Below are 15,993 nucleotides of genomic sequence, written 5' to 3' on the forward strand. Positions count from 1 at the left end.
CTTTTAAAATTAAGTGCACTTTCCATAAAGAAGGACCATAGAGATGTGCATTAGAGATTGACTTTAAAAGAATATACGGGAAATGAAAAGCTATGAAATGATTTACGCCATCACTCTTTTAGACACTACAGTTTCTCCTCCAGAGTCTTTCTCTCATGCTGTAGTCAAGTCCTATTTATGCTATTATTCCTTGAGCCATGGAATGCTTTCTTTTATGGCATTTGGTACGGTCTTGTACTTCATGTGCTGGATGTCTGATGTTGGAGCAGAGGTCTATGTGTATTTTTTCAGGGAAAAATAATAAGTCTACAGATTTCCAAAGAGTTCCCCAAGGTCCTTAGTTGCCAGTCATTGCATAGCCAGTTCTGTATTGTAAAGGGCTTTCCAGTCCTATAAGATTTAAGCCCAAGACAAGGTATGCCATTTATTAGTTTTGTAACTTCAGACAAGTGAAGACACTTTCTATTCTCAGTTTCTCAGAAGGTCCCTGAAGATATTGAATAGGATAAATGACACAGAAATTGCAAAACCTAGGTCCGGCAGACACTTCAGAAATGTCATGGAGCCTTCCTTCCTCTTGTCCAGCAGTCCTCATTCCTACAGCAACATCATTCCACTCCCTCATTCATTTTCCATCAGAGACGGGAACCAGCTGCTCAGATCTCTGTGCAAATCTGTCCCTGTACTTAAAGTACTTAAGCACACCCTTGCCTACTTAGCCACGGGTTAATTCCTTTGACCTTTCTTCCGAGACAGTTGTCAGATGGGAATTTTCACAGTGGTTTGCTCACTTAATGCAGCTCTTTTCCCCAGGAGAGCAGTGAAAGTGGAAGTAAGGCATTGCAACACACAGGGTGCACTGATAGCATGTTTCTTCATTTCTCTATGGTAGCCCTTACTCATCCTACCCTACATTCAGGAAAGGATCAAATGTATTTGAGATCCGATAGCCCATCTTCAATGGGAGTTCATTTCCACTCTGAAATGGCAATGAGTTCTGAGGAATTACATTTTGTTTGTCTGTTAAATGGTAAATAATGACAGGGAAATAATGAAGCATCAAAGATGGGAGGAGTTTGGAGAGTGTTTGAAATTGTCTCTAGATTTTTTGCAAAATGCCTGGAAGCCAAGCAGAGCCAAAAACTGTTTAGAACCAAGCAGCATGTTATCTCTTTCCCTACCTTGAAAAAAAAAGTCTGGAAGCTTTTAAAACCACAAAACTTTACAATAGCAAAATTGAAATTTAATAGTAAATGAAAGGAACTAAGCATCACTTGAAATAAATGGCTGCATCAAAATGGTTTTTATGCTTGTTTATCTGTTTAAATAGCTAATTGAATTTCTGATGCAGAGTATTACAAACAGAATCTCAAGACTAGCACTTCATATTATACACCATATGCACAAAGAACAAATTGACATAACTCCTGAAATAGATGATTTTCAAAAAGTCTAATCTATGCCTAACTTGTTTTTGTTGTAGCAAATGAAATAACGTAGATGTTATAAATTGTAGTTTTAGAGAAAATTTATTGTTAATGCTTTACTAGAACAAAGAAAGCACAGAAAAGAAGGTACAGAACCTACATACATGGAGACAGTGAAAGGGATAGAAACTTCACAGACTAGCAACTTTCATGAATGCTTGCCTAATAATATCCTTGGAGAATAGTCTAATATTATTTGGAAAGACACACTTTTGGACAATATCAATTAGCTTTCCCTGTTAGTTACACATCACCCTTACAACGCTGATATCCCTAAATTATTACCCATAAGTCCCTGGGAGAAACTTTGACACCCAACAATTTTCCTTGTCACATGGAGGCTGATACCTAGTCTATGAGGACCCAAGGCAGACAGGAGGCATACTAACATCTGATGAGAAAGGAAGATGACTCCAAGAAAACACAAATGCCTGGGTAGCAGATGAGCTAGGCATGGTTTTTCTTACTCAAATGTGCAGGGTTCCGGTGTTTGGTGAATCATGATAGCAGAAGAAACTACACGTACATAAACCTGTCCCAGGTTTTCAGAATCTATGATCCCATTGAAATCACAGCACAATTTATTGATCTGGATAGTGTAGTGTCCTATATTTCCTGAGACAAGCAAGGTTACAATCTGTTGGCAAAAGCCAACTGGCGTGCTGACCTTTTGTAGGAGAAGAGCTAAGGAAACAGGCTTATCTTATTTGTTTACCAGTAGCTAGGATGAGAAACAACTCTTCATTAAAAAGTAAAACTGGAGAAAAACCCCTTTAATTTACACTGTACCACTCTTAAATGTGCTCATCTGCATACACACACAGAGGGAGAGAGGGTGTGAAAGGGAGAGAGAGACAGAGAGAAAGAGAGGAGAGAGAGAGTGAGAGAGAGAGAGAGAGAGGAGGAGAGAGGGAGAGAGAGGGAGAGAGAGAAAGAGAGAGAGAGAGAGAGAGAGAGAGAGAGAGAGAGAGAGAGAGAGAGAATTATGCAGGTTTGAAGATAAATGTAGAAATAATTTGCAAAAGAAGCAGTTGTGAATTCTTAGGACCTTAGCATCAGCTTCATTCATTAAGGGGGTGATGAGGAAAAAAAAGGAATGGAAGCTAATGTTTGAGGAATCCATAGATTTTTCTCAAGAGAACAATGTTATTGAATCAGAAGCAGAAAGAATTGTTTGAAGGTAATGACCATTTCCCAGGCTAGGGTTTTTACCATATCCATCCACACAACCATATTTTCTCAGCTTATCATTAATTGTCTTTTCAAAAGACTTAGTCAAGTATATTAGCACTGAACATACTCTATTTTCTTTAAGTCATGATTTCTATAAGACTCATAATGGTTTACATTTCCCCCAAATATGAATTTTAAGAATTATTTTCCCACTAGGAGAGATAAAAATGATTACTAAAGCTGTTTCTAGAAGTCCGATTAGTATTTATTTGTGTATTGAATTGTGTGTTGGATTATAGATTTGTTACTCTAAAGAAAATTAGGGTAATCTTTTTCTATCCTGAAAACAATGAATCAAAGTTAAAGTGACTATTTTTAAGTGAAGTAACTGCTCATGTTTTGAGATAGTAATGGTCTATATGCTCAGAGTCCAACAGAGAAACAGGTGGACTTACTTGGGAACTTATTTTAAATTTATGGTTACTATATATTCATGGGAAACTTGTCAATAGGAAATTATTGAATATTTTCTTTCCATTGGATTATTTAAAAAATAAAGAAGACATATTTATACTATATAGAGAAATTCTATTTTTAAATTTTTATTTTCCTTAGAAGGAGAAAATAGCGATAATTCAAAGTACTAAATAATATTTAAAATACTGGAAAGTTAAAAATAGCTGCTTTTAGAACTTGAAACTTAGAGAAAACACAAGACGTTAATAAATGTCAAGTGGCTAGAAACATACAGAACATATTAAATGCTTCATATATGTGAGTTTGGTGTTTTAGGTTACATACTGCATCACATTAATGTCAAAAAATCCTGTATTAAGCACGGGGGGCGGGTGTTGGTGGCACACACCTTTAATCCTGTCCAGAGGCAGAGGCAGGTGGATCTCTGTGTTCCAGGCCAGTCTGGTCTATAGAACGAGTTCCAGGACAGGCTCCACAGCAATACAGAGAAACCCTGTCTCAGAAAACCAAAAAAAAGAAAAACAAAAAAACAAAAACAATCCTGTAGTAAGCATAGTAAGCATTAATATGAAAGGAGTATGAAACTGTCCCTCATTCTTTCCCTTTACCTACCCCAGAACACACATAGATCATTCCACTTGCAGAAGACTGTGGACTATTTATAAAGCCACTTGTCTCGACCATCAAGTTGCTGTATTCCCACTGAAGTATAATTTGATCCAATTGTGTATGTAATTTGAAATAGATAAATACCATTATGGTTTATCTTTATTCTAACTTTTCCTGACTTCTCCAAACTAGAATCCTAAAGATACTTGTTCATTAGCTGTATTCGATTAAAAACATAGTGTAAATCTAACATTTGCCTTGGAATTGTAGTTTCCCTGATCTATAATGAAAGCAGTGCTATAGTGCTTTTCAGTTATGAGCTGGTCAGTTCTTACTTTTAGGGGTTGGGAGTAATCCTGAGATATGGAGTTAAATAAGGAAACCCTGTATTTATATCAAAACAATCTGTCTTTATAGAAAGGTAGCAATATCCAAGTTCATCCAAAATTTAAGAATTGGAACCTTAGGACATATTAGTTTGTGGGTGTGTACATGTATAAATAATATTTATTATTGCTCTAAACTATTTCATATATCTCCCATATTTAAGGTACCCAGAATCATGAGTTACTTCTGACCTCCTGATTCCACTCTGTTGCCTTTTACCATCTCTGCAAATCTGTTGGAGTTTGTTTTACTGTCAACTGCTCTCATTCAGTCCCAATTACTGCTGGGATGACTGTGGCTTTTCTCTGTGGGGGTAGAAATAGAATGCAAACCCCCAAACTTAAAGTTACCATTTCTTTGAATTAACCAACTGATATTTACAAAACAATTCAGGCAATCCGGACAGTCTTTCTTTTACAGATGGTTTCATTGTGCTGTTTATGCTACTAAAAGGAACACTATGGGTCAGAAAAAGGCATATGTAATTCTGCTAAGTATGTATAGTTTTCTATAGTCATAGAAAATGAAAACGTCCCAAACTGCATGTGTGCCTTAGAAGTGCTTTATCGATAGATACATCTCCCAAAGGTGTACAGACACAGAAGCTGCACTCAAATGTGGGTCGTCAATCTGCTGGAGTTAATTATCTATGCAGAATGGCTAAGTATAGCTGTGCATAGATCATTTTGCACATGCTACCTTTGTAGCAAATTGATTTAAGTGCCTTTTTGGAGTAGTTGTTGGGCTGAATTGATTCAGTGGGCAGTAGATTGGCTTACACTGCAGAAATGTGCTTGAGTTTCTTCTGGCATAAAGATAGAGTTTTAACCAAATGGAAAGGTCTGTGCTTTTGCAGGGCAGTTTTCTATCAACTTAAGCTGGGAAATGCTATGACGTCCATTATTAAAAGAGCTTCAGTAAAGTATGGTGGGTAGAATGCCTATTGACAGCTGGCACAAATGCAAGACATTTTGGTGGCATTCTAAATACAAAGCAAATTTTGTCTCACAGAAATGACTTCACGTGGTCTTGGTAAAATTGGGGAGACCTAATTTTCTATCACAATTAAACACACCGCACAGAAGGAAATGCTGTGAACTGGGTTTTAAATGTATATGTTTGAGCCATTTGGTCTTTCTTTAATTGAAACTCCCCTGAATCTATACACACCATTACCTGATGCACCCTGTGTCACTTAAGGTTCCGATGCATATGGAAAGGCTTTGGGGACTCAGTGCTTTTGCTGTTTCTTCACAAGCCTTCCTTATAGACCTCCATTTAGGCATCTCTATGGTAGAAATACCTTGCCTACGTCTGAAGATTGTACCTATTATGTATTTAATATTTTCTGTTACTGAGCAATGTCTCAGAGATTAAACATATCATGTGATTACATAACTACTGATTACATAAAAGCAATATAGGGTGCAGTATCAAAACAAGACTCATGGTCTTTCTTTCTCAAGCACAAATCATTCCTGTTATATACCTTCCATTCTTTATTTTGAGTCCTTTTGTCCCTTTTATTTTATCTCTCTCTTTGCCATCTTTTCTATTTCACTCTGAACTCCTGCAGAGTCCTTGCAAAATCCTTGCTTTTCCATGTGGAACTTAATGTGGTTTTCTTGCTTCCTCATAAGTATGGTGTATCCGTACTGAGAATCTCCTGCATCCAGACCTCTATCAGGACAGAGCAGCCAGTAGGGTTTCCAGCTGACTATTTCCATCATCTCCAACCAAGAATTCACCGGGTAGCCAACCAAATTTAAAGATAGAAGTTATCATTGAAAACTAAATTTTGTGGCCAACTGTCTCTTGTATGTAATTCTGAAATCACAATACCGTGAAAATATGACTTTGTATCCCTGAAAATGTTTGTTGGCCTTGTATATATAATGAAAGCTTTTAATTATGATTGCCTTTTAAAAATTATAAAATAACGCTTTACATTCAAAGCATCCTAAAACACCAGATATGACTTCTGAACTCTTATGGCTTCTTTGTAATTCAGTAACTGTATATGATGGATTTAAATTTCCTGAATTTAAAATGTATAAATATAACTGAGAGCTTTCTGAAATTATTTATAAGCAGTTATTGATAAGGGCAATAATACGATTCACAAGTACTATATTTAACAATGAAGAAAAGTATTTTCTGCTTAGCTTAAAAATTGTACTGTGAAATAAAGATGGTGTGCTAAATTTTACTTGAATTGTATTATACCTACCCCAAATCCTGCTCATTGATATGTTTTTCTACTTCAAAGTGATAATATATAACATCTACTGACTGTTAACAATATATACAAGGACTTTTGCTGAATATTTCATGAAATATTGCAACAGTTCTAGAAATGTGTTCTAAATGTTAGTCTTAATTTGTAATTTGAAGAAGTGCAGACTTAGTAAGTTCAAAAAGTAAAAATAATTGGCTAAAGGTCATAGAGGTATCAGCAACCTGATAAAACTTTTATATATGAAGACAACGTCCAGACCATCATTTTATTCCACTGTGAGAAACAGAAGCATTCAAAGTTACCCACAGCTCCAACAAGCAAGCCTTGCCTAAATTAGATGGGTTGTTGGGTACTTAGCACCCTCCCCAGTATTGCACCCTGTATTTAAACCCTGCCTTTAGAAGCTTGGTGCTTGGGTCTTTTTTCGTGACCACTTCATGGGTGAAAGGGTAGAATTTTTTTGTGGTTGGTGTTGTTTTTGTTTGTTTGTTTCATTTTTTATCTAAGATTTTTTTCAATAAATACATTTTACTGATATTCTTTCCCCTCCTGCTACTCTTCCTAAATCCTCTCTCACTTCCTTACTCATCTATCTCCCTCATGTTTATTCCTTCTCAAAAAATTAATAAAAGAAAAACAAAAACTATGAAAAACAGAAAACAAATGTCTACACAAACTTAAAAAAGATAATAAGACCAAAAAAACTCACCAAAACAAAAAAGTGCATACACAAAAATTAAAAGGAAAAAAGAAAGAAGGGAAGAATGAAAGATAAACAAAAACATGGAGTCTATTTTGTTTTAACCAACTGCTACTCTGCATAAGGTCTGCCTTGAGTAATATCCCATAGGAAAAAACTGACTTTCCGTTTTCCAGGGGCTATCACTTACACATAACTTCCAATTTCGAAGTGAAGATTTGTGTTCACTTTTCTTTCTAGTATATGGAATGCTTTGAACCTGTAAAGACTTGTGCATGCTATCAAAATTTGTATGAATTCATGTGCCTTTGATGTGCATGCTATCAAAATTTGTATGAATTCATGTGCCTTTCTGTTGTCTCTCTGAAAGGCACCTCTTTTCAGTTATCCATCACCTCTAGTTATTACAATCTTTTTGACTCCTCTTTGGCATTGAACCCCGAACCTTGAGGGGAGAGATTCGATAAAGATATCCCACTTAGGAGTAAGCGCCCAAAAGTCTCTCATTCTCTGTACATTGTCCATTCGTGGATATATGTATAAACTTCCATATACTTCAAGAAAAAGCTTCTCTGATAAGAGCTGAATGATGCACTGACCTGTATAGCAATATGATATTAGGAGTCATTTTATTTCTATGTTTGTTCCTTTCACTGAATAATAGTAGTAGTCCTTCTCCTAAGCCCAAGACATATGTAATGTCAATGATTTGTCACCTTAGTTGTTTCATGTTTGGATTCCATGTCATGGAGTGGGTCTTCTATTCAAAAAGTGATTGGTTACTTGCATATTATTTGTACCATTATTACACCAGTGTATCTTTTAAGCAAGTCTCTATTGTAGCTGGGTGAAACTGATGATAACATTTCTTCTCTGGCAGCTTTCAAAGTACCTTATAACACCATTAACAATATTCAGTAGGGGTGAAATTTCTAGTTGCACACCAGTTCACTTTCTCCCTCTTCAATAAGTTGTGTCTTTTGCAACAGGACCTTGCCATCAGTTTTTGGAGAGTAACCAACAGCCTCGCCAATAGCCTCTGTGATGTTTGGAGGTGTCTATATGAGCCCTTTGGCCAACAACTCAGCAAGATTTAACTGATATAACTGAGGTTTTACTTTTTTGGTCTAAGATGTCTGAATTGTCATTGTCTCCCCCATTTTAAGTTGGCTCCATTTAAATTCCTTTCATATATGTATGCATATTAGGAAGCTTCTGCAGTAGTATGTTTCTTTGGAAAGACCTTCAATGTTAATTGTCTATTTCTATATTCCCGTCTATACTACACCCTCCTATTTCCTGCCCCTGCCCTCCCATCGTTCTCCTAACTTAAATGGGAGTGGAAGTTTAAATAGGTTGTATTGTTTGCAAAAGTGAATAGGAGAGGGAAAAAAGAATTTACATGAGAATAATCCATATATGTATTTCAATACTTTGGTTTTGGTGGCATGATTCATGATATATGTGATACATTCTCTTGTGTATTTGCAGGAAGAAAAGGGCCTTGCATACCCATTGTATGCAACTAGATTTAACATAAAAATGTAATATATTTTATCCTTCATAAATGGACTTTCATTCTTCTGCTTTTACAAATAGTTCCTTTGCAGAGATTTTTAAACCTAAAAAGAAAACATTGATTGGGGGTATTCATTGGAAGTTCCAAAGTACTCTTGTGAGAAACTGTTTCCTGTGACCCCTGGGATAATCTATGTGTACCTATTTATTCTGTGCATGAGACTGATCTCTGACTAATGCAAACACCCACATATGATATGAAGCTTGTACTTATTTTAGTGGGTTATTTGGACCTCCATATATCTGAAGACAGTTCCTCTACATGAAATATATGATTTTATTAGATATGCTTACAAAAGGATCTTCCTTGAGTAAAAAAAATGCAGTTAGGAATTAGGAGTTTACACCATTATGATATTTAGAAGTTGGCATATTTATTTCCCACTAAGGGTCATATTTTTCCCTTCCCAAAGCAAAAATCTGGGTAAATATTCATCTATCATTACTCAGTTGTTTTCAGAGTAGTTCGTGCAATTACAGATTTATGGTATTGCTAGTCAGTCTCTAAGAGAGGTTAAACTGTGGAGGAAAATAAAATTACCAGTAATTAAATTTACAGGCAGATTTGCCATCTAAAGCAAATTTATTGCTTCATAGTGAAATATAGTTAGAACACTTTCACATAAAGTGAATCCATTTTTACATGATATAGGTATTATACATTGCCATTTCAATTTATATAATTAAAATGATATCACTGAACTCTGAGGTTAATGGGATACTCCACCGAGAACCATACGTCGTGGGCAATAAAATGCAGCACTGCAGTGTTGGCTATTTCCTGAAGAGCTGATGCAGTAATTCAGCACTACTACATCATATTGTCCCTTTAAAAATCCTCAGATACACTGAACATAAGGAAGGAATGCTAAGAAAAGTCACCTTTAATTTTAAAAATAAGAAAATACTGAAATGATCTATAAAGGGTGCTTAGAATGAATACACTGGAAAATTCTTTTCATCTTTCCCTACTATTTCTCTCCTCCCAAGTATGCTACATTCAAGTGAGGATTCTAAAAGTATCATGTCTACAATCCCAGCCCATGGGTGGTTGTGGAATTCATTTTCATGAATTAGGGCTAGCCTTTATTATATGGTAATTTCATTAGTATTTGTGCTTTGGAGTGGCATTCTGTCTCACAAAACAACATTAAGGCTAACAAGATGACTCAGTGGAGAAAAGTGCTTGCTGGGCAGGCCTGTTGATCCTAGTGGGACTCTTGAGACTCAGATGGTGGAACACAAGAAGCCTCTCCCACAAGTAGTCCTCTGGCTTACACATGCATGCAGAGGCACATGTAAACCACACGTCTTCATATATGCCCAACAAATAAATAAATTTAAATGCAAAGAAAAAGTAAAGCAATTAAGATATAAATTGTCAGCCAAATTCCACATTTTTTTTCTTTGCAGTATAAAAGAAGAAAATGTAGGGATTAGAGTGAAAACTTGGTTGCTAAGGGCATTTGTTACTACTTTTGTCTTAGGACTGAAGACATGCACACATGTGAACATACAAACACAAATATTAAAATTAATCTAAAATAAAATAATGGCTTTACTGGAATTTTCTTTTGATTTCACATACTATTATATATAATATATATAGAGAGAGAGAGAGGAAATTTTTAAATGTAAAAAATATCTAAATATTGTTGAAATCTACTAATGAATTATCCAATGAGAACCATATTTATGCCGTTATCCTGTTTTATTTTTAATGCCTTAATTTCAAGGTGTATTTTAGTGAACACAAATCTTCTACTAAAGAATGTTTAAAACTATCTATGAATGGGGGAAATATATTCTTCCCCTGGAAAAAGCATGCCAATTGGTTATCTAATACCAAAATGTCAGCCCTGTAAACAAATAAGATTATATAGAATGACCAGGTAGTATTGAGGAATATTCATGTGTATGCAACACACACACACACACTTTTTTACATATGTATGTTAGCATGAAAATCTCTTAATTTTCTGTGTGTGTGTTGAATTCTGTGACCCTACATCTATGAGAATTAAAGCATTTCAATGTCCACTGTCTGAGACATAAACTTCTATAGTTTAGGCTGAGTAAAAGCATTGTAGACCATTTTCCATTTATAATACACAATGCTTGTGGTGACACAATTATTTTAATTCAACATCATTTTGTTGCTGATCTCACTAAATGTGTTTGGATCATTAAAGAATATCTTCCCATATGTTAAGGGACAAAAGAGTAAGTACATTTTAGTTTTATTTTAGAAGAGTCGAAAATGACATATTTATACAGTATCATGTACGTATGGTATCAAATACCTTTTAGAAAAGGAATCCACTTGAGGACATATGTGCCAGAGAGTGTAAAACCAGTTTTATCTCGCTTCTTACAGAATGTGCCAACAAGTGAGCTAGCAATCGTAATATAATAGATTTTAGTTAAAGAAGGAACCAGATTCAAATAAAGAGGCCTATGTCAGCACACATACTGCAGCTCCCAACCTCCTGTGACTCCTTTTGCATGGAACCCATCACCTTCTTCTGGGCCTCTCTGGACAACAGGCATGCATACAGTGCACATGCATAGGTGAACATAAAACTAACACATATACAATTTAAAAGAAAAGAATTTCAGTTATTTTTTAAATTTTCCACAAAATTTCACATCACAACTGAGGATTTCAATAATCTCCAATCTAGTTAATCATCTTGTCTCACTTCCCAGTATCTGGCATGGTGGTAGCACATTTGTCTTTCTTAGTTTACCATCTTGTCACTATGTTGCTCAGAAAATTCAAGCGATTCAAATTTCTTCTGAGACGATAGTCACCTTAACTTACATCAAATTCTTTCCATTTGGATCCAACTTCCAGTTTTATCGCCTAATGTTCTCCTTTAAAAGATACCTCATGCACTGGGCACTAGCCGACACTGGAGACACTACATGGCACTTCTCTTCCCATTATCCCTGCCTTCTTTGAAATTCAATTTCTATATTAATCCTCCCCAAAATCAAGTCCAGTCAAATCATTTCTCTGCTCCCAAACAGATGTTTACACTCTATTGCCTGGTGATATAATTACAAATTTCCTCCCATGATAATTCTATCCCTCTCACTCAGTAATTCTGACTCGTTGTTCTTATTCTACACAACCTATAAAACAATAGACTGCAGTTAGAGAAGGCACACTTCATTCATCTTCAAGGAATAGAGCAGATACAGTGATGTCAGGCAGCTGGTTTCCATGTAGAATGATGGTAGTATGCATGCAACCAACACCTGTATGGTACTTTCATATTTAGCTTTTTACCTCATCTTGTTTACATGTCTTTAAATTTTCTAGACACAGGACAGTACCTTCACTCAATTCATTAGCCTCTAGCACACTACATGAAACTCCATATATAGTGGATAGTAAGTGAATAAACATGACTGAAAAACATGCTAGTTATATGCAAAAAGTGTGATCTATCATTAATATATAGTCTAATTCTTCATTGTACAATGACATAAGTCAAAACTAGCATGAGGTGAGAAAGCCCTCTCTAAATTCATGAATGCAGGAAGAACATATTGACGATGTTCACAAGTCTGGGCTCAGTACTTATCTGCATTCCTTATGTATTTAATGATTAGTCTTGTGTAGTATGGATACTATTTCAAAATTTTTCTCCTACAAAAAGGTCCTCATACAAAGTTGAAATAATAATGCCTGTTTTATAAGATGGTTTTAGTAATTAGAGCATGGGATGATACATTCTTTTAGAAGCATCAATTGTTGTTTATGTGAGGTTCTTTCTTTCCAGGTAAACAGAGCCCATTCTTCAAAAGGGACCGGGGATCTATAATTGAAACTTTCTGACAGAGTGAACTGGGCACTCATGCTTAGTCTCCATTCGATGCTCAGGAACTATCTATCCCAGGGAACAGCTACACGCAGCTATCAACGTTAGGGGAATATTGGACTTTGAACCTCTTAGACTTTCACAGGCTCAGGGATAGGAAAGATTGGCGACTATTAGCCAAAGGAAGCTATTCTATGATCTGTCATGGGTAATCGATAAAATTCAGGAGTGATATTCCTCCTAAACAGCAGTGTGCCGCAGTTATGTTTATTTGAACCGTACCGTTTGAGCCTCAACATTCCTGTCCCTCTGAAGATAGTCGAGAGTCTGACTGCAGGGCCTGGAACCCCCGTAGAACCAAGACAAACAGGGAAGGGAGGCACCTGCATTGCAGAAGTTAGAAGACTACCGAGACTAGAGAAAACTCAAGAAATGGAATAAACTTTTTTTTGCTGTCATGAGCTCTCAAAAGTATTCCTCATTTGAGAAGCTGAAAGGGGACTGATTAGAAAGAGAAAAGTGGCAGGGACAGCAGGCTAAAAACAGTCATTTTCAGTGAGCATGATAAGTTTATATTTGCTTGAATTCCGTGGAATGTTTGTTTGTTTGTGTGTTTTTCTCCTCATCGCTTGTCACTTTTTGGTTTGTCTTCCTCAAAAATCTCTTCAGTCTGTTGCCTCCACTGAACAAATACTCAGTCATCCAGAATATATATATATATATATATATATATATATATATATATTCTAAACTTGCTGCAATTTTGAAAGGAAGGAAGGAAGTCAGTCCTAATCAATGACAAGTGGGAGAAATCAGCCCTTTTTAAGGAAGTGAAGTGCTATTGCTCTTAAGGATACACTGGCATTACTGAAAGCGATGGTGGGCTACATTGCTTCGGGATGTGCTGCCTGCATAAGCACAAAGCACATTTACTCTTCAGAGTAAAACATAAGACTTTTGTTGTTTTTCCCCTCCTCCTCCTTCCTATCATCTTCATCTTTGTTTTTTGTGCTCAAGGTATTCTGTCATTGAGTAACCAGCATTTATCTCTTTACAAATTGCTTCGGGAACGTTTTTCATTTGAACATTAAGCATACTGAGATATAAACTCAAATCTCATTTGTTTAAAACTCGGTGTTAATGAGGTCAGGACCACACACTAAATCTCTGTATCAGCCAGTTGTGTCCTCTTCTCTCTTCTGTGGCTATAAGCATGTGAATGATGAGCTCTGCTCACAAGCAGCTTTGAGGGAGGGAATGTGGACCAACCTGCTCAATGTGCTCGGTGGAAAGAGTCTGAGTTCGTCAACTGCGGTGTGTCTGTGGTCAGGAGCTTCGCCTTTCTTTGTGAGAACGGGTTTCCTCAAAATTTGAGTAGCATTATTGGCATTTTAATAGATTGCTTGGTATTTCAACTTCTTACTCTTTACTCATGTAAATAAAACCCAGAAGGCAATTTTCAGGTTTCAGTGGCATATCTTTTTACCTCTGAGCTCTTAGATGGTCTTATAATTCACTCGTGTACTCTTGTAGAGAAAAATAATAATCCATTTTGTGATGAGTGTTTTTCTCCAAACTTCTCATTTTAACTGGAAGAGTGCTTTTTTCTTTATTAAAATGTATTTCATAATATAAATATACACTCCCCATGTTTATGATTTAATAGATTTAGGGAAGCTTCAAATCATCCTACTATTAGTATCTCATGCAGAAATTTCATTTTATTGTTGGGTGAGAGCTGTCATGTTCCACTTTTAATATTACTTAATTGTATGGTTTGAGTGCCATCCTTCTTCTCTAGGAAGCTAAGTTACAACTGTGATTTGAGGTAAATGTTAAATTGTATAGCTTCAAAGTCTCCTGAAATTCAGTTATGAGAAATCTACTGCTTGTCTTAATGAAATATTTAATATTTTGTTTCACAAAATTATATCAACCTATACATTAAAATGCCATATTTTATGATAGAGTATTGATTAAAGATATTTAATCTAAACTTTAACTTACCTTAGAATTACACAATATTTGTGTGGTTACTCACATTGCCATAACTGTTTTGTCCTTTTTTTGGTGGGGGATAGTGTTTTTGTGGAGTAATTTTTGTTTAACTATTACTTATCTTTTTGATTAAACTAATCATAAAGTATCATTTTATAACCTATTTTTCTTTTGTTGTTTCTAGTGATCTCAGTGAAAATCAAATTCAAGCAATTCCAAGGAAGGCTTTCCGTGGGGCAGTTGACATTAAAAACCTGTGAGTATATATGGCCACCTTAATTTATAGTTCTTTATAAAGTATTATCTGCTTGGGGGTTAGGTTTACATTTTTAAAATTATTCAAAAAATGAAATACTGGTATAACTTTCTTCTTGTTTTTAAGATCCTCAATAGCAGCAAAAATTTTTGCTATTTGTAAAGATATTTGACAACTCAAGTCAATATAACATTAATTCTTAAATACTCAGATTAGTGTTTACAATTTTTAGAAAAATGAAATGGAATTATGATGTGTTTTCTTATTTTTTTCAGAGTTCTCTCTTATTCCATTTGCAGTTTCTGTCAGGGTGTGTGTGTGAAAGTACAGCAGATAAACAGTTTCATTTTCTTCTGGAAATAGAAACTATTTTCCAGCTAAAGATAAAGATGACTCAGAACTCTAGTTTTTCTGGAGTTTTTAGATGTTAGAAGTGTAAATAAATTTACCTTTCCCTTTATGTGTGTTTTTCCTCACATCTTTTCCCTCAAGTCTTTGAAGGACCATATAAATAAGACCCTTAATAGGCAGAAAAGAAAGGGAAAGAAAAAACATATTTCTTTATTTCCCTTGATAAATCTTTAATCTGGTTTCTTACTCAGTCAGTGTTTAAGTGCCTCAAGCTGCCTGCGAGATATAAGCTCTCAGTGACAAATCTAATATTGTCAATATATATCTTTATCAGTTTCAAAATACCGCGTTAGTCTTTTAAAATGACTTTTCAGTTTACTTCACATGTTGGAGGTTAAATATTTTCCTTAGCTATTGCAATTCCTTGGAATGTAGGGGTGAAGAGCTCCTCTGTGTCAAGATTAACTCTTACAATCCAATATTTCTTAGCCATAAACAGGGCAGGCAATTTTTCAAGAATTAACTTATATTCAGAATTCTCCATGGGAGAATTCAGTACCATTTCTCTCTAGTAGTGAAAGTGAGACAGATGTTATCCCTTCTCAAAGAAGACAAGTGTTGATAAAGCCAAGGATTTTGGCTTTTACATCTCCTCAGTAGATATGTGTTTTTCTTTATCCCGAGTCTATGCTTTCTGAGTGCCCAAGTAATGACAGAAAAGTACAGCTTTGTGGTTATAAATAGACAAAGCCATTAACATCGTGACTCTGGTGATTTTTTTTATGTGCACTTAAACAAAAAGGATTTCTTCTGCTTTCTTCCTATCTTTACTAGCTGGGACTTTGAGAACGCTTAAGTCGGCTTGCTACCATGGGGGAATCCAATCTTTCTCAGTGTATTATTTATAG

The 15,993-nt window shown here is 35.5% G+C and overlaps 1 protein-coding gene and 1 long non-coding RNA gene across 5 annotated transcripts in view; one reads left to right on the forward strand and one right to left on the reverse strand.

Moving 5' to 3' along the window:
* Slit2 (slit guidance ligand 2) overlaps positions 1 to 15,993 on the forward strand; it is a 313,096-nt gene that overhangs the window by 164,664 nt on the left and 132,439 nt on the right. For all 4 annotated transcript variants that reach the window (XM_040747061.1, XM_040747063.1, XM_040747062.1 and 1 more), the window contains exon 5: positions 14,663 to 14,734. In XM_040747061.1, the coding sequence (XP_040602995.1) occupies positions 14,663 to 14,734 (72 nt within the window). The remainder of the gene's footprint in view (positions 1 to 14,662; positions 14,735 to 15,993) is intronic.
* Positions 1 to 15,993, reverse strand: part of LOC121140817 — a 44,850-nt gene that overhangs the window by 5,165 nt on the left and 23,692 nt on the right. The window lies entirely within an intron of this gene.

Source organism: Mesocricetus auratus, unplaced genomic scaffold, assembly GCF_017639785.1.
Source record: "Mesocricetus auratus isolate SY011 unplaced genomic scaffold, BCM_Maur_2.0 Super-Scaffold_100006, whole genome shotgun sequence".
NCBI classification, from domain to species: Eukaryota; Metazoa; Chordata; class Mammalia; order Rodentia; family Cricetidae; genus Mesocricetus; species Mesocricetus auratus.